We start from the raw sequence: 21,385 nt of genomic DNA on the forward strand, positions 1-21,385 counted from the left end.
CGCGCAGGTGTGTGTGTGGACGGGCGTCTGCAGGCAGCTGTGCGTGGGCACCTCCTGTGCGATTGTCTGAGCCACTGGCAGCCTGGCTGCAGAGTGGCTGCAGCCTCTTCACCCTCGCAGTCCGTGGGCTGCCAGCCCTTCCACCCGCCCACATGCACACTGGCTTTTTTTTTTTAATGAATTTTATTTTATTTATTTATGTTTTGTCTTTTTAGGGCCACACCTGCAGCATATGGAGGTTCCCAGGCTAGGGGTCAAATCGGAGCTGCAGCTAACAGCCTACACCACAGCCACAGCAATGTGGGATCCGAGCCACGTCTGTGACCTACACCACAGCTCACAGCAACACCGGATCCTTAACCCACAGAGTGAGACCAGGGATCGAACCCACAACCTGATGGTTCTTAGTCAGATTTGCTTCCGCTGCGCTGCGACGGGAGCTCCCGGTCTGGCTTTCTGGTTCTGGCCATCCTAGTGGCTTTGAAGTGGTATCTCATTGTGGTTTAAAATGAAATTTAAACATTTTTCATGGCTAAAGAAAAGGGTTTTGAGCCAAAAATACAAGAATTGTACCTTAAGAAGTTACCTCGGGGCGCTCCCTGGGCAGATGGTGAGTCGTTAGGAAGTGGCCACACACGGAGTGGCGAGGACCACGGAGAAAGCCGAGCAGAGGCCACCGAGCTCGGGGATGCAGCTGACAGGGAGCTTCCTCTTCAGCTTTGTAGACGTTTCGAAGTTCCCTTCAGAGGGGTGTAAGCGTACAGAGCCCGGGGCTTTAATCGACACTGTTTTTAAATCGGTGTCTCCTTGGTGAGCAGTAGCTGCCAGTGTCTGTGATTCACCCTCATCTGCGTGGGGTTATTTGCTGCAACAACCCAGGCTTGTCGGGCTATGTGAGATCGTGGAGTAAGACACTCTCCGTGGGTCTTTGTGGTGGTTACTAGTTAAAATACTTCTTTTTATCCGGCGTTGCCACAAGCTGCTGCGTAAGCGGCTGCGGTGTCGACCTCAGTGGCAGCTCCAGTTCCAGCCCCGGGCTGTGAACATCCATATCCCACAGGTGCAACCATCAAAAGGGGGAGAAAACAACTGTTTGTGGGGGGGACGCAAAGCAAGGGAGAGAAATCGGTATGCGGGTTTGGGCGGTGCTGTCTGTGTGGCTTCAACTGCGTTTCATTTTAAGTGCAGTTGACGTTCACTGCTGGGCCGCTTGGCCACCCAGAGGTCGGTCAGTGGCCACTTCTTTGATCTAGTGAAGCCAGGATTTGTTTTCCATTAATTAAATGAATTCCGTGGTTTTGAAATTAGCCAGCTCAGTTCTAGGAAGTCTTTTTTCTGAGCCGTGAGAAAAGCCATCCGGCAGCCAGGCGCCGGCTCGCCCTGTCCTGTGCGCAGAAGCGGAGTGGGGAGGTGGAAGGGGTGCCACGCGGCCCAGAGCAAGGGTGCAGCTGGCCAGCGCCCCCCCCCCCCGCCCCCCGGGTCACAGAGGCCGAGGGGCCTGGAGAATCGACGCTTTGCCAGTCGGTCATCTGCTGCCTAAGAACTGATGTGAGTGGGAGCTCGTCTGCTCCCCGGACGCCAGGATGGTGGAAGGCACGATTCGGGCTCTGGAAGGGTGGGCTGGATGCAGTTTGGCCGCAGGGAGCAGGCGCGGGCGGCACCCGGGAGCAAGGGGCCGGGGTGCCCGTCGCCCTCCGGCCGCCCGCGCCCGCTCATCTCTGTGCTCAAGTCCCCCTTTGCTTAACTCAGAATTTCCAGAGTGGGCTTTCCTTAGGAATCGGAGAAGCTTTCGCTTAAATGTGGGCAGTAGGAGGACGGATTCTCAGTCATGAAGTTCCGTGCTGGCAGACTTGAAATTGCTCTTCCAGTGAAAACTTAATGTTTTCTTTCTGGCCAGGAAGAAATAGCTGGAATTCCAGAAAGTATCATAGCCAGATGTTTGTCACTGCTTCCACACGAACCTCCTAAATACGGCACATAAACGGCTGAGAACTTCAGCCTCATCTCAGAAGAATTAGAACGGAGCATCAGAAGTGTGGATAACACAGGCTGTATCAAGAGCTCTTATTTGGTTCTGGGATGCACAGCTATGAGGCGATTCTGTCCTAGCTCTGAAACCTATTATTTCGTCTTGGAAAGCTGATCTGTTTTCTTGACCCTGATGCTCAGGAATGTGGCAGGGAGTGTAAGGCAGGGAGGAGGGCGTTCCCCCAGTTGTGTTGAAGCTCCAGCACACACGCACGTGCAGAAACACGCCTGCAGGCTGGCTGGTGTGCCTGTGCGAGATGGCTGGCGACAAACATAAGAGGGTTGGGCAGCACTGCCCGAGAAGCCACCACGGCCGTGTAAAGGGACTGGCAGTCATCTCAGGGCGTCAGCCAACAGCCATGTTCATGACACCTGCCTGTGGCATCGTCGGAACCTGTGACGCTGTGTGTACCATCCGATGGGCTTCCATCCCTGGCAGCCCCAGCAGGAACCAGCAGGTGACACAGGTGACGCCGGCCCCTCCGACGGGTGAGCCCCTGCTCTGCTCACAGGGCGCTCCTTTCTAATCAGGAAGAACTTGCGTCTGCTGTCCTGCACGCTCAGGAGCTGCAAGAGCTTCGACGGACGTGCCGTTTGGCCTTCGAATCGCGATCCCCCTGGGCCTCCATCCCTCCCAGAAGTTTCAGATGCCGACCTTCTTGGCCCAGCTCCCCACATGGAGCCACCTCCTCGAGGGCGACACTTGCCCGGGCGTCTCTCCTTCAGGCCTCCCAGGCTCGGCCTGCTCGCCCCGTCCTGCGGTCGGCTTCCTTCTCTCTCCCGAATGACGAACCACGTGGGGCCGGCCAGGACCCTCTGCCACTGCTGTCTCAAGTCTGGGGACAGCTTGCTCGGGCCCACCCGGACCTGTGACCCGGCAGGATGACCTCCGAGCGCGTCCCTTCCTGCTGGGCCCTGTGGGCACACGCCCCGTGGCCTGTCTGCCCACGCTGGTCCCTGAGCCCCAGGCTTCCTGAATGTGCCGGAGTGTGTTCTGCAGGTGAGCACGGGGCTCGCGCCCCCGGATGGTAGACGCTGTGCTGCTGGGGACAGTCTGTGGGTGTCACTGTGCGCACCTGCGCGGCTGACACAGCGCAGACGTCCTGGTGGCAGGCGGTAGCCCCCCCAGGGCGGCGCTGGCTCCGTCCCGTGCCCTGCACCGCACCGCGCTACCAGCCGGCCGGTGTCTGCGCCGCTCTCCCTCCCGCCCAGCAGCGCCTGGTCCCCCGGGGTCTCTCTCTTCCCCGCAGCGTCCACAGGTGCAGCTGCCCCATGCAGGCCGGTTGTGGACCTGGCCCTGGGGCTGTCTCTGTCTGACCACGGCCGCCAGCGGGCCGTGCCAGTCTGCCGCCCCCTCCTGCAGCCACCCCGCCTCGGTGGGCCTCTGACGCCTGCCACAAAGTGGAGTCACCAGGAGCACCTTTAAAGCAGGAGCCCTCAGCTGATCTGGGTGGGACCTCACCCCCCGCCCCAGCCTCCCACTCGCTGGACAGCGTCAGGCCCTCCTGCCCCAGGAGGCACGGCCTCCTCGGGCCCCTGCAGCATCACTTCCGCGGGGATTTTTGGTCTGGCTGGTGGTGGTGGTCGTTTTCGGACAGTGTCCCGGCTCCCGGAAGCGGGTTGGCGGGGGTGCCGTTCTCCCTCCTTTCTCGAGCCTTCGCGCGTCCACGGGCGCGGCATCTCATGCACATCCTTGGGGCTGGCGCCTGTGCCCCCATCCGCCCGCTCCGGGGAGGCTGCCCGCCTATGGGCCCCTCGAGGGCCCTGCCGCGAGGACCAGCCAGGACGCACGGCGCTTCAGCTTTGGGCCTGGAGGGCGCTCCTCTGAGGCCTCTCGTCTTCACGCAGGAGAGCAGAGTCTGGCCGCCGCAGCGAGGCCAGCCGGCCCGCAGGAGACAGAACAAAGCAGGGAGGGGTCGCATTGTGGACACGCCCGCAGATGGGACACCCTCCCCTCAGGCGCGTCCGAGGTCCGTGGCGGGCCCCCAGGCGGAGACAGAGGGAGATGTGCACCCAGGGCCTGGGACTCTGGACCAGAGCCAGGGCTCCGGCTGCTGCTGCTGCGGCCCTTCTGTGCACCGCTGCGCTCGGGCTGCCAGTGTCAGAGGTGCCAGTTGGTGGCCAAGGAGGCGGCCTTTTAAACCATCCTGGTCCTTGGCTCCGGGGCTGTGGTCGTCATGGCTTTTGTTTTTAGCGAGCTCTTGACTGGTCACAGAGAGAGACGTGAGCGACATCCGAAGGTGCTTCCAGACTGTTGGTGCTGGAACGTTCTTTGCACATGTGTTATGCTCTCGTGCGTTTAACTTGTACTTCATATAACACAGCTTCATTTTGCCACAGTGGCAGAGAGGGTCCCAGCCCTACTCGAGGGCTTTTTCCAATGTCAGTGACATCAGAAAGAACGTCCTGGGGCCACTGTCTCAAACGCCCTGGGTTGGGCCCTTCTCTGAAGCCCAGTGTGCACTTCTGTCACAACTCCATGGATGAACCAAAGAGATCCTTTTCCAAAACAAATTTAAGGAGTTCCTGTCGTGGCACAGAGGAAACAAATCCAACTAGGAACCATGAGGTTGCGGGTTCAATCCTTGGCTTCGATCAGTGGGTTCAGGACCCAGCGTTTCCGTGAGCTGTGGTGTAGGCCAGCAGCTATGGCTCCGACTGACCCCTTGCTGGGGAACCTCCATGTGCCACGGGTGCAGCCCTAAAAAAGCAAAAAAAAAAAAAATCATAATGAAACATACGTTTTTAGTGTTTCCTTTGTAGATATTTATAATGTTTCCTCAAAATTAATATTTTTTTGCCTTTGTTTGGCTGACTGATATGTGGCCATATGCTTTTTTGCATCTTTTGATATTTGAAACTGGTAAAGTCAAATTTTTGTAGCAGAAGAAAAGCCTTTTTTTTTCCGAAGGAATTTTCAGTTAAGACAACTCAGAAGAAGCTTAAGGCTCTAGACGCTGCTGTCCTTCTGGAAAATATGCTGGAGTGTGAGCTCTTTTAAATCAAACGTTAAATCAAGGGTAGTCAGCTTTGAAGCTGTTTGCTTCCGGCTTAGACCTGCATCAGTTGTACATCTTTAAAAACCATATAAAGTAGTGGGAACATATCCTAAATGGAGCTGGGAATCCAAATTGTGTCATGAAGTGAAACCATAAATTATACAAGGTACTAAGAGACAGCTGAACTTGGTAGCGTGTTAACGTAAAGAATAAAGACGTCTTGGAGAGACTCTTGCTGCAAGCACAGGCTTCTACAAGTCTTCAGTTTGTCCTTTGGTGGAATCAGGTGAGAGCAGAGACCTCAGAACGCAGTAGGAGAGTAAACTGCTTTTGGAAGATTGTTACTGTGTAAAATTCTAGAAAACCAAAGTTTTCATTGCTATAAATTTTCTACAGTTTAGAAATTGATGCTGTTATTTTTAATTATTCAAATCAACTGGATTTATAAAGTAAAGTGTTTTGTGCTGGTTTTTTTTTTTTTTTTTTGCATTTTCCACCCTAGAAAGTTTTTTTTTTTTTTTTTTTTTAATTATAAAATTGGAGTCCCCGTTGTGGCTCAGTGGTTAACAAGTCCGACTAGGAACCATGAGGTTGTGGGTTTGATCCCTGGCCTCGCTCAGTGGGTTAAGGATCTGGCGTAGCTGTGGCTGTGGTGTAGGTTGCAGACGCGGCTCGGATCCCGCATTGCTGTGGCTCTGGTGTAGGCCAGCGGCTGCAGCTCTGATGAGACCCCTATCCTGGGAACCTCCATATGCAGCGGGAGCAGCCCTAGAAAAGGCAAAAAGACAAAAATAAATACATACATAAATAAATTATGAAATTAATACACGCTCAGAATAAAAAATTCAGTCAGTTCAGCACAGAGGGAACAAACTAAGGCGTTAGTCTCCTGCGTTCCGAAGTGACATCCCGATCAGCCTCCAGGCCGGGAGTCTTGTGTTGGCGTGAGCAGCACTCGCCGTCCCGTCGCACGGGTCCGCTCCATCCCGCAAGCCTTTCCCTCCTGCAGGTGCGGGAGTGAACCTTGACAGCGCGGGGTTGGTACGGCTGACGAGGAAGCGCGTGCTTTCTCTTGGTCTCGGTGGCTTTGGGGCCGCAGCCTGGCCGTGCCCTCTGTAAAGCCCGTGCCCCTTCCTTTGCGTCGCTGCTGGCAGCACATGGCGGTACAGGAGGCTGCTGTGGGTTTGGCGCTTTCCTCCCCTGTTTGCAAGTCTCCTCTCTAGGCTGAAGACAGGACGGCTGCACACACCGGGGCCTGCGGTTTCCAGGGCCTGCGGCCGAGCCCTCTGGGGGCTGGGAAGGTGGCTGGAGTAGGAGTTGGCCGTAGAGTTGGAGTTGGAGTAGGAGTTGGCAGTAGAGACGGGCCACTGCCGGCGGCCGAGGAGAGACTACAGATACGGAGCGGGAGCTGCGCCAGCCGCCGCGCATACTTGGAAGAGGCTTGGACCCTGGCGGTGGGGACGGTGGCTCTGGTGCCCGGGACCAGGCTGCAGGCTGGACGCTGCCCGCGGGCAGGGCTGCACCTTGAGCGAGAGTCTCAGGAGGGCCCCCCCGGAGGCTCCCGGCCCGTCAGAGAGGAAGGTCCACAGGTCCTGTCCCAGGACCACCAGGCCGGTGGAGAGGGACGGGCTTGGAGCAGAGAGCCATCGAGTAGGCGGCCAGCGCGCGCATTTAACAGGGCCCGGCGGGAGGGTTCAGGCTGTCCTGTACTTGAGGGGGAGCCACCATAGAAAGAGCTGGGGCACCAGCACACCCATGCCTCGCAAGCTCATTTATGCCCCCGTCTGCGGTCGAGATTGGGGTCCAGGACCCTCTGTGCGGGGATGCGAGCCAGAAGCTTCTGGAGCAGGGGATGCAGCACGCTCTTCCTGCTCTCGGACCTGACGCAGCCCCTTGGGCTTAACACGCAGCTGGGGTGGACCTCGGACCAGAATTTTAGGAACATGTGAGAACCTCGGATTTGAAAGCGTACACCAGAGTGAGTGCGAAACGCCCATCAGAAACGCCGTGGCCTTTCTCTCTCTTTTTTTTTGCTTTTTAGGTCCACATCCTTGGCATATGGAGGTTCCCAGGCCAGGGGTCAAATCATAGCTACAGCTGCTGGCCTACACCACAGGCACAGCCATACCAGATCCCTGACCCACTGAGCGAGGCCAGGGATCGAACCCACATCCTCATGGATCCTAGTTGGATTCATTACCACTGAGCCACGACGGGAACTCCAGAAATGAGGTAACCTTTCAAAGCATCTGGAATGAATGGAGCCAGCTGCCTCTGAGCCCTCGAGATGACTTTTGTGGGCTAGTATATTGTAAAAGGAAATTTGCGGTTGATCTAATTATTAGACAAGAAAACCCTTAAGTAACGAAGCGACGAGTGTCATTCGTAAGGGAGGAAACGTTTTGCAGTTTGTCAGAGGAGCTGTCAACGGGCCGTGAGGCCCGCCAGTTTCAGAACAGAACCAGGCGTTTTGAGAAGAGCGTCCCACTGCTGGGGACAAAGAGCACTTTGTTAGCCAAGCTTCTGTCGCCCAGTGTCGTCCGGACAGAGTCTTCCCCAGCACCGTTCCCGACGTAAATGGTCGGCAGCATGCTTCGTGTCTGAGCTTGGAGAAGAGCGCTAATGGTGCGACCAACTGGGAAAATGGAAACTGAACCGAAAAGTTCAGTTTTTAACCTAAATTCGCGTGCGCACCATGTTCTTAGTGCCGTTGCCCCCCCAGCCCGGGTTTGGGGGGGAAGTCGGGGTCCTCATGGGTCTGTTGGCTCAGGCAGCGTCGACCGTCGGCCACTCCGCTGGGCGTGAATGCGGAGCACGGGGCCGCCCGCGGCGCTGGTGCCAGACGCGGCCGACTCTTCCTGGCGGCTGGGTCGGGTCGGGTTGGGTCGCGTCCGTCCTTAAACAGCCTGCCTGCCGTTGGTGCCGCTCTGGGCCGCCTTGCCCGCCGCGCAGGGCGGCTCTGCGGCACGGGAACAGCCGCTTCTGCGGCGCCCAGAGCCCGCGCAGCCTCGGCGCCCAGTTGGCGGGTTTTCTCGAGGCGGTAGATTGAACCCCCGGCGGGGGCTGCAGCCCGCGCCCCGCATCGTCTGTCCTCTTGCGCTCGGACCCTGGGGGCTCCGGTCCAGCGAGCGTCCCTGGTGTCACGTCGGCCGACTCCTGCTGTTTACTGCCCCCTGCGGAATCCTCTCCTGTCCAGCGCCCGTTGGTGTTGCTGCCGTTTTCCTTGCCCTGTATCGTCTGACTTTTCCTCGTGATGGCCGGGCCCGAAACACGTGCCGGCTTTAGGGCCTCTGTCGGACTTTCGAGTTACAAAGATCTCCTAGCCTCCGACGTGCCTTTCTCCTGTCTTCACAGTAACGTCTGATGTACAGACGTGTGTGATTTGCGGGCAGTCCAATGAGTTGCTCACTCTTCTATAGCTAGTGCTTTTTGTGTCCTGCTTAAGAAACAGTTGACCTACCGAAGCTTGACTGTTCTACCTTTGTGATATTCGTGTTCACATTTGCGTGCGGCATGAGGTAGGGGTTGGTGTTCGCTGCTTTCCACCTGGATGTCCGCCTCTTCCGTCGGCTGACTGCCAGTGTCGTGTAGTTTCGGGTACGGCAGAGTGCATGAGTTATGCATAGACACGTAGCCATTCTCTCCCCAGTGGGTTCTCGCAGAACCTTGGGCGGAGTCCCCTGTGCTGCGCCGGAGGTCCTTGCCGTCTGTTGCGTACCTGGTAGGTGTATGTGTCAGCGCCTTCCTCCTCATGAGTCCCCCTGCCCCCGTTTCCCCTGTGGTAACCATAAATCTGACTTCAAAATGGTGAGTTTGTCTCTTCTTACTAAAAAGTTATCTTCTGTCATTTTTATTCGATTCCACGTACAAGTGACACGGTATGCTATTTGTCTTTCTCTGATGACACCGAGTATGACGGTGTTTCATGGGTTTTGTGGTGGCTGAGTAATACTCCGTTGTGTGCATGGACCACGTCTTCTCAAGCCAGTCCTCTGTCGAGGGGCATCTAGGTTGCCTCTGCGTGTTGGCCATTGTGATCATGGGATGGGTGCATCTTTTCCCGTTCCACTTTTCTCCAGAGAGGCCCCCTGGAGTGCCATGGCCAGGTCATATGGTAGCACTATGTTTAGCTTTTTAAGGAACTTCCTTGCTGTCCTCCAAGGTGGATGCCCCAGCTTACGTTCCCACCAGCGGTGTAGCAGCCTCCCTTTTCTCCTCACCTTCTCCACCAGGTATTGTTTGCAGATTTTTGAGGATGACCATTCTGACCAGTGTAAGGTGATACCTCATTGTGGTTTTGATTTGCATTTCCTTAATAATTAGCTTTGTTGAGCATCTTTTCATGTGCTTTCATGTGCTCATGTCTTCTTTGGAGAAATGCCTGTTTAGATCTTCTGTCCATTTTTTTGGGGGGTGTCCTTTTGTCTTTTTTAGGGCTGCATCTGCGGCATATGGAGCTTCCCAGGCTAGGGGTCGAATCAGAGCTGTAGCCACCGGCCTGCACCACAGCTCATGGCAACGCAAGATCCTTCACCCACTGCGTGAGGTCAGGGATCAAACCCGCAACCTCATGGCTCCTAGTTGGATTCGTTTCCACTGCACCCCATGACAGGAAGTCCCTCTTCTGTCCATTTTTGATTGGGTTGTTTTTTTTTTTAATGTAAAGCCGAATGATTGTATGTTTTGGAGATTAACCACTTGTCAGTTGCCTTGTTTGCAAAGATTTCACCCCAGTTCTATGGGTTGTCTCTTTGTCAGTGGTTTCCTTCCAGGGTCTTTTGCGATTCCATGCAGATTTCGAATGTTTTGTTCTAGTTCTCTGCCGCATGTCGTTGGTGATTTGATGGGATTGCCCTGAATCTGTAATTGCATTCGCAGGGTTCACTTCTCCAGCCCACGAGCTCGGTCTAGCTTTCCGGCTGTCTGCGTTGCCTCTGGTTTCTTGCGTCCGCGTCTCACAGAGCAGAGGACTTTCCTGACTCACCGGAGATTTGCCAGCGGCGCCCCAGTGCCCCCGTTCTTCACGGGTGTGCCCACAAGGACGGGCTTCTTCAGTGTCATTCGGGGCACTCCACGTGTCTGACCCTCCTGCCCGGTCCCCGCTTGGTCGCACCAGTGTCCGTCGTGACCAGGGCTGGAGCTGACAGGCCTGCCTCTGCGCCGTGGCCCGTGACCCTCACGATCTTGATGTTTCTGAAGATCACGGAGGTTATTTTGTGGCCGAGCCTCAGATTGACCTTCTGATTGGATCCAGGTCATCTTGGGCAGGTATTCTGGCCTGAATGTGTGTCTCCCCGAGTTCGCGTGTGGAAACCTGGCCCCCACAGTGATGGTGTGCAGGTGGTGCCTCGTGAATGGGCTCAGCGCCCTCCCGCAAGAGCGCCTGGGGAGCCCCGGCCCCTTCCGCAGGTGAGGACCCCCCTGTGCCCGGGGAGCGAGCCCCCCCGCCCCACCCCCAGCACCTTGATGCTGGACACGCAGCCTCCGGACTGTGACGACCCAGCGTCTGTTGAAAGCCCTGCAGCCTACGTTTCAGCAGCCCGAACAGAGGGAGACTGGGGGTCCGGGGACGGCCGGAGCGGGGCCGGCCTCACGGCCTCCTGCTGCGCGGCACACGTGTCCACCGTGTCCGTCTCTGGGCTGTTCTCTGACCACTGCGGGCTTCCCAGGGAGGGCGCTCTTTTCCGTGTGGAATTTGTGTTAGCGAGAGGGACTCCAAAGGACGTTGGGTGTCGGTGTCTCACTGCTCACTGAGCTTGCTGTGTATCTGTTTAGTTCTATCCACACGGACTCGGGGACTCCTGTGCAGCGGGTTTGCCCCCACCACACCCTGGATTTGGCCGGCGGGAGCTGCCCCTGCGCCCCGCTCAGAGTCCCCACCTCTCTGCAGGCACTTCCTTGTTCTGTGGCTCAGCGTGTCTGGGCCCCCCTTGGTCCGAGGCCCTCTGGCAGAAGAGCTGGGGGCTGTGGCCCTCTGTGCCAGGTCCGCTCCCCATTGCTCTGACATCTGTCTGGGCTGCGGTGTCTGCCCGCACCGCCCTCCCCTCCACTCCCACCCACCCCTTCACCGCCTGCCCCCCCCCCAGCAGGTTCTGACATCCTGCACTTGGCCCTTAGGTACCAACAGCCCCCTCCCCGACCCATCCTCAGGCCAGGGATCAGACCCAAGCCACAGCTGCAACCTGCGCTGCAGCGGCAGCACCAGATCCTTTAATCCACTGCACCGGGACGTGGCGGTGCGGCAGAGGCTCAAACCTTCGTCCTAGCGCTGCAGAGGCGCTGCCAATCACATTGTGCCACAGCTGGAACGCCATACTCCATTTTTTAAAGTTCTGTAGACTTGAAAAATAGGTTAGTACACATGCATGGTAGAAATTTCAGGAACCATAGGGTGGTGTGCAGTGCATGGCTCGGTTCTCTGGAACCAGCCTTCCTAGTGAGCCGTGCCCCTGGCAGAGAGCCTGGGCACCTGCCTGAGGTTCACACCTGCTGTTCGCAGGTCTCCATCTGAACAGCCGCGGCACTCGAGCGGTTCTGCTCCCCGCCCGTCTCCCTGGACAGTTCGTCTGAGAGGTCTTCTCGTTTTAGTGCACAGAGAACAGCTCCGTCTGACTGCTCCAGTGTCCCTGATGTGCCAGAGCTTGGCGGCCTGCCCTGTCCTGTCGATTTGGGGTGTGTTTAATCATTTGCAGTAGAAGCGTTACTGTAACAAACATGGTTCCGTAGACGTGGCCTTGCACCTGCGAAATGCACGCTTTTAGAGGAGGGGCTTGAAGAGAACGGCATGGACGTGGAAGCTTGGTACGTGGGCAGCCTGCACAGAGGCGCCCAGCTCCTCCCGCTGGCCCACGCTGCGGCTGTCAGAGCCAGCTCTGCCCCTTGCGTGGGCAGAACAGTGGACTCTCAGTGTCATTCCGATTTGCATCTCTCAAAGCGTGAGCGCCGTGACCCTCTTTTGTGTGTTCAGACGTCATGGAGGTTCTTCCGTTTTTGTGAACAGCCTGCCCTTCTCCCCATTTTTCTATTCAGCTGCAGTTTGGCCTCTTCTGGAGAAATCGGCCCTTTGTCTGTGCTGTGAGCTGCAAAAGTGTTTCCCTGTTTGTCTTTGAAGACGTGTTTGACTTCACAGTGTTTCTTTCTGTGCAGGCGACTTCAGTTCTGTGTTGTTCCATCACTGCGGTGGCTTTTAGCTGCTGAAGGGACCAAACCGGCCTTTTCCCCACTCGGCACATAAAGCGGTTTTATCTCACTGCAGCCCTTAGATGAGGAGATGTATCCTGTTTAGATGCGTTGCTCGTCTGGAAATGGTGGTGTGAGATAAGGGTGCAACCTGGTTTTTCCAGATGGATGCCCAGTAATATTTTTTGAATGAGCCGTTTTCTGCCCACTGAGTGACTTGAAGTTGCTGGACCGGACACCCCGCCAATCATGTATATCAGGGTCTGTGTCTTCACTTCTGACTCTGTTCCGCTGATTGGCCTGCGTCGACATGCGCCAGTGCCAAGCCTCGTGGTCTTTCAACAGCTTGCGTATCTGATACGGCGAGACCTCTCTTTTCTTTTTCAGAGTTTTCTTGGCAGTTCTGGGATTTAAAAGATGGCTGACTGTAGAATCAGCCTGCCGGGCCCTCCGAGGGCCCGCTGGTGCCTCTCGGGCTGCGTGGAGTCTGGGGTAACGAGGACGATGAGTGCGTCTGCGGGCGCCTCTCTCCGGGAAGGGGGCTGCCGTTTCCCTCTTCCTCTGTTCGCTGGCTCTCTCGCTCTCTCGTCAGTGTTTTAAAATTCTCTCCGTACAGCTTTCTCTTGGTGTAAGTTTATTCCAAGATACTTCTGCTTTTTTACGGTTTTATTTTTTCCACTATAGTTGACTTACAGTATTTCAGCTTTTCCACTGCTTCCCTTGGTGTAAGTTTATTCCAAGATACTTCTGCTTTTTACGGTTTTATTTTTTCCACTGTAGTTGACTTACAGTATTTCAGCTTTTCCACTGCTGTCACGCATGTGGTTGGTTTCTTCCTTTTCGTCCTGAAAACGGTGGGTAGTCGTGTATGCGAAGGCCGCTAGTATCTGGGTAGTCTTCCCCCGTCACCTAGCTTGATTTCATCTTTTTTACGACAGCTCTCTGATTGCCGGCCTTGGGTTTTCCGAGTATGTTTTCCCCTCTGCCAGCAGTGGCGTCTCGCGTCCTCGTTTCCAGTTCTCACCTCCGTTCCTTTCTGGTTCGAGGTTGGCATCACTCAGGGCAGAGTGTGCCGCTGGGGCGGCCGCTGTGTCTTGCTAGAGGTTAGGGAATCGCATGCCTCTCTTCCCGTTTCACCAAGGATCGAGCTTTCTGCACCACACAACAGGTCCCTGTGACCAGTGAGTCCACACACCCCGTGTTCTGTGACAAGCCACGTGGGAAAAGAATCTGAGAAAGGAGTGGATGTGCGCGTGCGTAACTGAATCGCATTATTTTATGGCAGAATTCCTCACAACGCTGTAAATCAACCACTTCGATAAAACTAAAAAATGAAAAAAATGGCAGTTCCCATCGTTGTTCAGCTGGTTACAAACTCGACTAGTATCCTTGAGGATGCAGGTTCGACCCCTGGCCTCACTTAGGGGGTTAAGGATCTGGTGTTGCTGTGGCTGTGGCGCAGGCCGGCAGCTACAGCTCCTATTTGACCTCTAGCCTGGGAACCTCCCTATGCTGTGGGTGCGGCCCTAAAAAGAAAGAAAATAGATGCTCCAGAGTTCTCTTGTGGCACAGTGGGTTAAGGATCTGGGGTTGTCACTGCGGCAGCTCGGGTCACTGCTGTGCAAGGGTTTGATCCCAGGCCCAGAAACTCCCACATGCCGTGGGTGCTGCAAATAAAATATCAAAGAAAAAAAGGAATTGAATTTGATCAGATGCCTCCTCAGCATCTCGGCATTCCCAGATTTTGGGAATAACCATGGGATCTTTTTTCTGCAGGCCTATTAATAACATGTGATGATAAACAGCCCAATATCATACTGAACTATCCTCTCTTTTTGAATAATTTGACTGGGTTAGGGTGTGTCACTCATTCTGTTTTCCCAAGATGACGTTCGCTGATATTTTGCTTAGGATGTTTTCACTGATATCCAGAAGAATGAATTTTTCTATTAGGGTGTAGGGGGTTGTTTGGAGTTTGGGGGCTCTTTTCCCTAAATAAATGTAAGGGACACCCCCATATCAGTGTCACCTTGGATTTTACTTTAAATGACTTTGGAAATGTCTGTTCCTACATGGTTTGTGAGAACGACTGTTTGTGATAGTTTTGTGGGGGTTAATTATGTATTAACAGCAAAGTGATACACAGCAAAAAGTTCCTTTTGTTACCTGAACATAGGATAGTAATCAATTTAGAAAGCTTTAGTAGCTCGTTCTAATTCAGGGACTTAGGAGTTCCCATCATGCGCAGTGGTTAATGAATCCGACTAGGAACCACGAGGTTGCAGGTTCAATCCCTGCCCTTGTTCGGTGGGTTAACGATCCAGCGTTGCAGTGAACAGCTCGGATCCCGCGTTGCTGTGGCTCTCGCGTAGGCTGGCAGCAATAGCTCTGATTAGACCCCTAGCCTGGGAACCTCCATATGCTGCGGGAAGTGGCCCTAGAAAAGGCAAAAAGACAAAAAATAAATAAATGGATAATTCAGGGACTTAGATGTCGTGTGTGTGCTCACTCAGGTCTGTGTACACGTACGGGACGTGGGCGTGTCTGTTCCTGTGGGGCTGGGACGTCAAGTGTGCTCGTGTCCATACGTGTATAGTATGTAGGTGTGTATCTCTGCAGATGCACATGGAGTTGAACGTGCGTCTGTACCCAGACCGAGGGCTCCTCCCCAGGCGTTGGACGCTGCGGTGGCCGTGGCCGCGGACATGCCTCTGTGTGGCGCACTCGCTCTGGTTGGCGTCCCTCAGTCCCCGGCAGGCCTCCTGGACCCTGTGGGTAGAGGGCTTGGCCAGCTGGTGGGTGGGCTCCGTGGGGCTGTTGAGCTTCCCACCTGACTGCACACAGGGGTCGGGCAGTTGACTGGGGGCTGCGGGTAGCAGGCAGTGGTGGCACCAGCCTGGGGGGTGGGGTGGCTGAGAACCAGCTCCAGCCTCAGATTCATGCTCAGGCCGAAGCGCACCGTTCAATGACCGCATCCCGTGATGGCTGGTGGAGTCACGGGCACGGGGGACGTGACAGATGGCGCCTTGGCAGGTTCTGGAGGCGGGGGTGCAGGCCAGCTGCAGGGGAGGCCTGGGGGCATCCTGCCTGGGTAGCCTTCCCGCCCCCACCTCCAGGCCTAGAGCGAGGGGGCTGCCTGTGGGCCTGGGGTTGGGGGGGCAGCGACAGGATGGCACAGGGCAGTGATGCAGCCCAGGGGGTGTGGGATGCTCCACCGTCTGGGCACGTCCCCACCGCTGACCAGTCCCAGGCCGTTTGGGGCGCTGCGTTTGGACGTGGGAGCTGTGTCGCTGGCCTCTCTGTCCCTCCAGCTGCTCGCCGTGGTGTCATCTCTGGGCGCCTCCTCGTTGGGCCCAAGGGCGGCTGTTATTCCGCAAACGACGGTGCGTGGCCTCTCCTCGAGGTCCCCGAGGGGGGCCCTGCTGCTCCGGCTTTGCCTCTCCCCATTTCAGTGGCAAAAATAACGTGCACGCTTCTGGTGAAAGATGCAGCTGTTAAAAACTAAGAAGGTCACGGCTGCGGCAACACTGATCGGCCTCACCGCCTGTCCGCCTGGACCGGGCGCGGCCTCCAGGTTGAGGGGGCGGGGGTGCTCGTGAAGCTGAATCGGATGGCCTAACTGCCTAGAGACGGAAACCTCTTTTTCTTGACTAAACTGTAGTCCTGGACTTTGCACAGAGTTCTCGTGCTTTTTAAGGGTGCGCAGGGCTCCCGCTGTGGTGCACGGGACCCGCAGCGTCTCGGGAGCCCTGGGACACAGGTTCGATCCCCAGCCCGGCACAGTGGGTCAAGGATCTGGTGTTGCTGCCGCTTCGGCTTAGGTCTTGACCGCAGCCCAGATCTGGTCCCTGGCCCGGCCTAAAGGAAGAAAAAGGGTGGGGCGTCGTTTTTAACTTGTGGGCACACTGTTCTCTGTTTTAGCAACTCTGCTGCGTCTGTCCTTGCGTTTTCTACTCAACCCTGTGCGGCTGTTTCAGATCATCCGTCAGAGGAGGTGCCAGAGCAGAGCTGCTGGGAAGGGTGCGTGTGCACCTGTGAGCCCCCCCACCCCAAGAGGTTTCAGGCTCCCCCAGGAGGCCCCCTGCCACGTCCTCCCAGCAGTGGGACGACAGCCCCGCCACTCACAGTGCCGGCGCCATGCCCCCCCCCCGAACATCACAGCCCTTTTGATGGGTGAAAACGACGCCCGCCTGTTTAAGCTGTCCTGCTGTCAGAGGCTTTTTTATGTGCCTAATAGCTTTTGTATGTCTTCGCCCAATTCACGTGCGCAGTGTGAGACAGAAATCATAGTTTTCCATGTGCTGCTAGGTGGTAACTTGGCTCAAATGTTTCTCCTCAGGAGGTTTTCGTTCTACTTCATCCGATCCGTCGGTTTCCCTTTGTGCTGTGCTCAGGGAGGCCGTAGAAGTGCTCTCCTCCGCTCTGACTTTCGGCCGCTGGAGTTAGTGCGAGCCAGGGAGCCACCTCGTTTTCCTTCTAAACGGAGAGCTGAGCGCCCCGCCCCGCTGACCAGCACGCAGAAGGCGCCCAGAGGTCAGGCGGTTCCTCGGGGTCCTGGGTCCTCTGCAGACGTGGACCGGGAGACTCCACCGTCAGACTCCTTTGATAAAATGTTTACTGAACCCAAGTGCTTCCAAAGAACCATGCCCCAAGACACAGGGGATATGGCATCGCAGCGACTCTAAGCTTTATTTTGGCGTCCGTTTCTGAGCACGAGGAGCCTCGGGCTCATTGACTTGCTTTGTGACAGTTTGTGAGCTTTACTAGAAGGGAAAGTGAAGCAAGAAATTAGATGTAGTAACGTCACAGGGCGTTCCCATCGTGGCTCAGCGAACCCGGCTGGTGTCCGTGAGAACGCGGGTTCCATCCCCGGCCTCGCTCAGTGGGTTCAGGATCCTGTGTAGCCGTGAGCGGTGGCGGAGGCCGGCCGCCGCAGCTCCGATTCAGCCGCTGGCCTGGGAACGTCCACACGCCGCGGGTGCAGCCCTAGAAAGCCATGTATTTGTAATAGTTTCACATGCAGGGGGTGACTTTATACCACAGAGCTTGTAAATCTTTCTTGTTTAAGGTCTTTTAATCCTCCTCATGCTTTTTCTCACCTGTCCCATCTCAGCCTAAATGCACCGGGCAGACGCTGCTGACGCAAGTGTGGAAGCGTTTGAATCTGATAGAATGTGACTACTTTGGCTTGGAGTTTCAGACCCTCCAGTCCCGCTGGGTATGTACCCTGAGCTGCTGTCGGGGGCTGGGCCCCGGGAGTGCTGCGGCGGGGGGACCCCGAGGCTCTGCAGGAGTGATGCAGGCGGGGCGCTCTGCCAGGGGCGGGTCGTTGTCATCACGGCTGTGCTGCTGAAGCGTTTTACCAGCGGCTGTGGGAGCTGCATTCCCTTGTCTAAGCCTGAGTTTGCATCCTCCTACCTTCTAGCCCCCCAGTGTGTGCCGAGGAGACCCTCTCTTCCTAGGCTGTGAGAGCAACCGGCAGCGCCTCCTGTGCCGTCATCATTTCAGGAGTGCACTTTGAGCAAACTACCGCCTCTTACCTAAGAGATGAGCCTTGAAAGCGTGGAGCCTTAATATTTATGGGTGGAACTGTTTTAAAGAAACCAGGTCAGGGAGTTCTTGTTGTGGTTCAGCGGGTTAAGAACCTGACTCGTATCCACAAGGATGCAGGTTCCATCCCTGACCCCGTTCAGTGGGCTAAGGATCCAGCGTTGCTATGAGCTGTGGTGTAGGCCGCAGACTCGGCTTGGGTCCCGCATTGCTGTGCCTGTGGTGTAACAGGCAGATGCAACTCTGATTCCACCCCTAGCCTGGGAACTTCCATATGCCACAGGTGCTGCCCTAAAAAGACCAAAAAAAAAAAAAAAAAAAAGAGAGAGAGAGAAAAGAAAAAGAAAAAAGAAAGAAAGAGAAATCCTGCAATTTGGAGTAAAAATTATATCATTTCACCAAGTCTTCATTTTATCAATTACAAAATAAAATGTTATTTCAAAAGGGGGGGGAGCGTTCCCGCTGTGGCACAGCAGAAAACAAACCCAGCTAGTATCTATGAGGACGCAGGTTTGATCCCTGTCCCTGCTTAGTGGGTTAAGGATCTCAGGTTGCCATAAGCTGTGATGTAGGTCACAGATGCAGCTCGGATCCCGCATGGCTGTGGCTGTGGTGTAGGCGGGCAGCTACAGCTCCAATTCGACCCTCAGCCTGGGAACGTCCATATGCTGCATGCGGAGCCTGAAAAAGGCTAAGGAGGGAGAGGGAGGAGGAGGAACCAGAACCACCCATGAGCGCAAAGCTCAGGTTAGAGCTCTGTCCCCTCCTGGCCTGTGGTCCCGCTCCTCAGCCTGGGTTGGCAAAGGCAGCCGTGCCAGAGACTCGTTTGTCCTCGAAGGACACCCTCCCCCCAACGCACAAGCCTCGGGGTCCATTCTGGGCAGAGCAGCAGTGGGTGTGGACTGGGCTGCAGCGCGGTGGCTTCCTGACGTGCCCCCCCACCCCCTCCCAGAGCCACTGGCCTGTCCCCTCAGCTGGTTTCCTGGGGTTCGACGGGAGGCTGAAACCGTCCTGCCTCAAGTCCCTCTACCTTAATTATAAATAGTTCTGTGTTTTGTAATGTACTTATTAAACAATGAAGCGAATTAGTGGATTTGATATCTTTTCTTAAATCCTCTGTAGGTTTGGCTTGAACCCGTGAAGCCTATCGTTAGGCAAGTACGAAGTAAGTCCTTTTTTACTCTTTAAGAGGTTCATTTACCATGCCCTGTTCTGTTTTGTTCCTTTTTTGTTCCTTTTCCTTTTTAGGGCCACACCTGCAGCACATGGAGGTTCCCAGGCTAGGGGTCCAACTGAAGCTGTAGCCACCAGCCTACACCACAGCCCCAGCAACACCAGATCCAAGCTGTGTCTGCGACCTTCACCACAGCTCACGGCAACGCCAGATCCTTAACCCACTGAGCGAGGCCAGGGATCGAACCCGCAACCTCATGGTTCCCAGTCCAACTCGTTTCCGCTGCACCACGACAGGAGCGCCATGCAGTGCTCTGCTCTGGACGTCCAGGTTCAAGGCACGTTCAGATGGCCATTGTCACTCCGGGCAGCAGTGACGGGATCGCCAGCAGGTGGACCTGGACGTCCCTTTGCTGCTTCGTGTCAAACTGCAGGGAACAGAAGCAAGCACCGGTCTCACTCGGCTCGTTCCGCCTCAGCTGCCGCACATTTGGGACAAAGAAGAGGTTCTGTTCAGTGTTGCTTTAATTCGTGGCCAGTATGCACTCTTGAGTATGCAGTTTCTGTGGGACGAAAAGGCATGAAATAGGCAGTCGCTCGCTGTGGGAATTCATGTGTGACTTTTGGGGGTGGGTCGAGGAGGAGGAGGTGAGGCAGGAACCTCTGTTCCCCAAGAAGCCCAGGGCTTCTCAGCGCCTCAGATTTTACCCACGCAGTTCTTACTTTCTTCTGGTGAGAATTCCATGGCTAGGTTATTATAACGTCAGTAAAATGAAATTCGCAGGCGAGCTAATATTTTATGCCTTTTCTTGACAATAATCAGGCTGCTCTAGTTCAGTGTGAGTGAGGATAACGTTTTTCTTTCACTAAAGTATGTAAGAATTTCAACAATAATTTGGTCTGGGGAGTTCCTCGGTGGCTCAGAGGGTTAAGGATCCGGCATCGTCACTGCTGTGACGCAGGTTCAATCTCTGGCCCAGGAACTTTCGCATACCTTGGGCACAGCAAAAAAAAAAAAAATGGATTTTTAAGTTATTACTGCTACAAATAGTAGAAACACCTTAACTTTTTTAATCCTAAAATATAAGTAGGAATATATTTTAAGATTTTATTGTATAGTTTCCTACTTGTTTTTAGGGTCTATTTTAGTAATTTCTGCTTAATGAGAAAGTTTAAAAATTTTTCTTTGGTACATGTGACTGGTTCTTAGGACTCATAACTTCATGCCTAGGAAGTTTCTTACTGCCTCTTACTTGAAAAGATTTGCTTAACAGTCCATTTGAAAGCACTCAGCAGATTAGTATCCATGAGGATATGAGTTCAATCCCTGGCCCTGCTCACTGGGTTCAGGATCTGGTGTGGCCGCAAGCTGTGGTGTAGGTTGCAGGTGCAGCTCAGATCTGGCATTGCTGTGACTGTGGTATCAGCCTGCTGCTGCGGCTGCAATTTGGTGCCCAGCCCAGGAACTTCCATATGCCGTGTGTGCAGCCATAGAAAGAAAAAAAAAAAGTGTTGAGGGATTTCCCATGTGGCACATCGGAAACAAATCCAACTGGGAGCCATGAGGGTGCGGGTTCGATCCTTGGCCTCGCTCAGCGGGTGAAGGATCTGGCGTTCCCGTGAGCTGTGGTGTAGGTCGCAGACGCAGCTCGGATCCTGCATTGCTGTGGCTGTGGTGTAGGCCGGCGGCTACAGCTCCGATTGGACCCTTAGCCTGGGAACCTCCATATGCTGCGGGTATGGCCCTAAAAAGCAAACAAAAAAAAAAAGTGTTGCGGGAAAGCCCTGCCGAGTCGCACCGCGGCAGGCGCATCGTGCAGAAAGCCGGCAGACCCAGAGGAGGACCTCGCTTGCGGAGTTTCCAACTTTTCTTTTTACAGGGCCCAAGAGTGCTGCGCTCCGCCTGGCAGTGAAGTTCTTCCCACCCGACCCGGGTCAGCTGCAGGAAGAACACACACGGTAAAGAGCTGCCTCCCCGCCTCTGGGTGCTCGGAGGCCTTCCTCCGAACCAGCCCAATGTCCATGCGAAGCTATAAGCAACGTGTCGCAATTAAAAGAAGCATTTTTGCAGTTGCCTCTTGTTCAGACACAAATGCAGATAGGCTTTGGAAGAAAGGTTCCGTGCCAACCTGAGAATTAAAGGTGGGACGCCTCATTCTTTTTCGTCTTCTTTCCATCCTGGCCTGGCCCAGGAGATTGGCTGTGGTTCCCTGGGCGACGCAGGACGGAAGGTCCTCTTCTCTTTAGGAAAATCCGCATGTTGGCACAGTTCCCTCGTGGCTCGTGGGTGAAGGATCCAGCACTGTCACGGCTGTGCTTCTGGTTACAGCTGTGGTGCAGGTCCACCCCTGGCCTGGGACCTCCCTTCCAGCAGTCTGAGAACGCAGGGCGTGTCCTTCAGTGAGTTTAGGTGACGTGCGAGTACACCCAGCATCTGTGGAGGGATCCTGATTTTA

General features: G+C 55.2%; 1 protein-coding gene across 18 annotated transcripts in view; it reads left to right on the forward strand.

The window, feature by feature from the left end:
- FARP2 (FERM, ARH/RhoGEF and pleckstrin domain protein 2) overlaps positions 1–21,385 on the forward strand; it is an 83,756-nt gene that overhangs the window by 17,046 nt on the left and 45,325 nt on the right. For 17 of the 18 annotated variants that reach the window (XR_002339388.1, XR_002339387.1, XR_002339391.1 and 14 more), the window contains 3 exons: positions 17,320–17,424; positions 18,879–18,921; positions 20,810–20,888. Coding sequence is in view for 10 of the 18 variants with exons in the window: in XM_021076018.1 (XP_020931677.1) it covers positions 17,320–17,424; positions 18,879–18,921; positions 20,810–20,888 (227 nt within the window). In the remaining 8 variants the exon portion in view is untranslated. Of the gene's footprint in view, positions 1–1,897; positions 3,029–17,319; positions 17,425–18,878; positions 18,922–20,809; positions 20,889–21,385 lie in introns of all 18 variants that reach the window. The other variant, XM_021076021.1, reaches the window with a different exon arrangement.

The sequence above is a fragment of the Sus scrofa genome, chromosome 15, assembly GCF_000003025.6.
Source record: "Sus scrofa isolate TJ Tabasco breed Duroc chromosome 15, Sscrofa11.1, whole genome shotgun sequence".
Taxonomy (NCBI): domain Eukaryota; kingdom Metazoa; phylum Chordata; class Mammalia; order Artiodactyla; family Suidae; genus Sus; species Sus scrofa.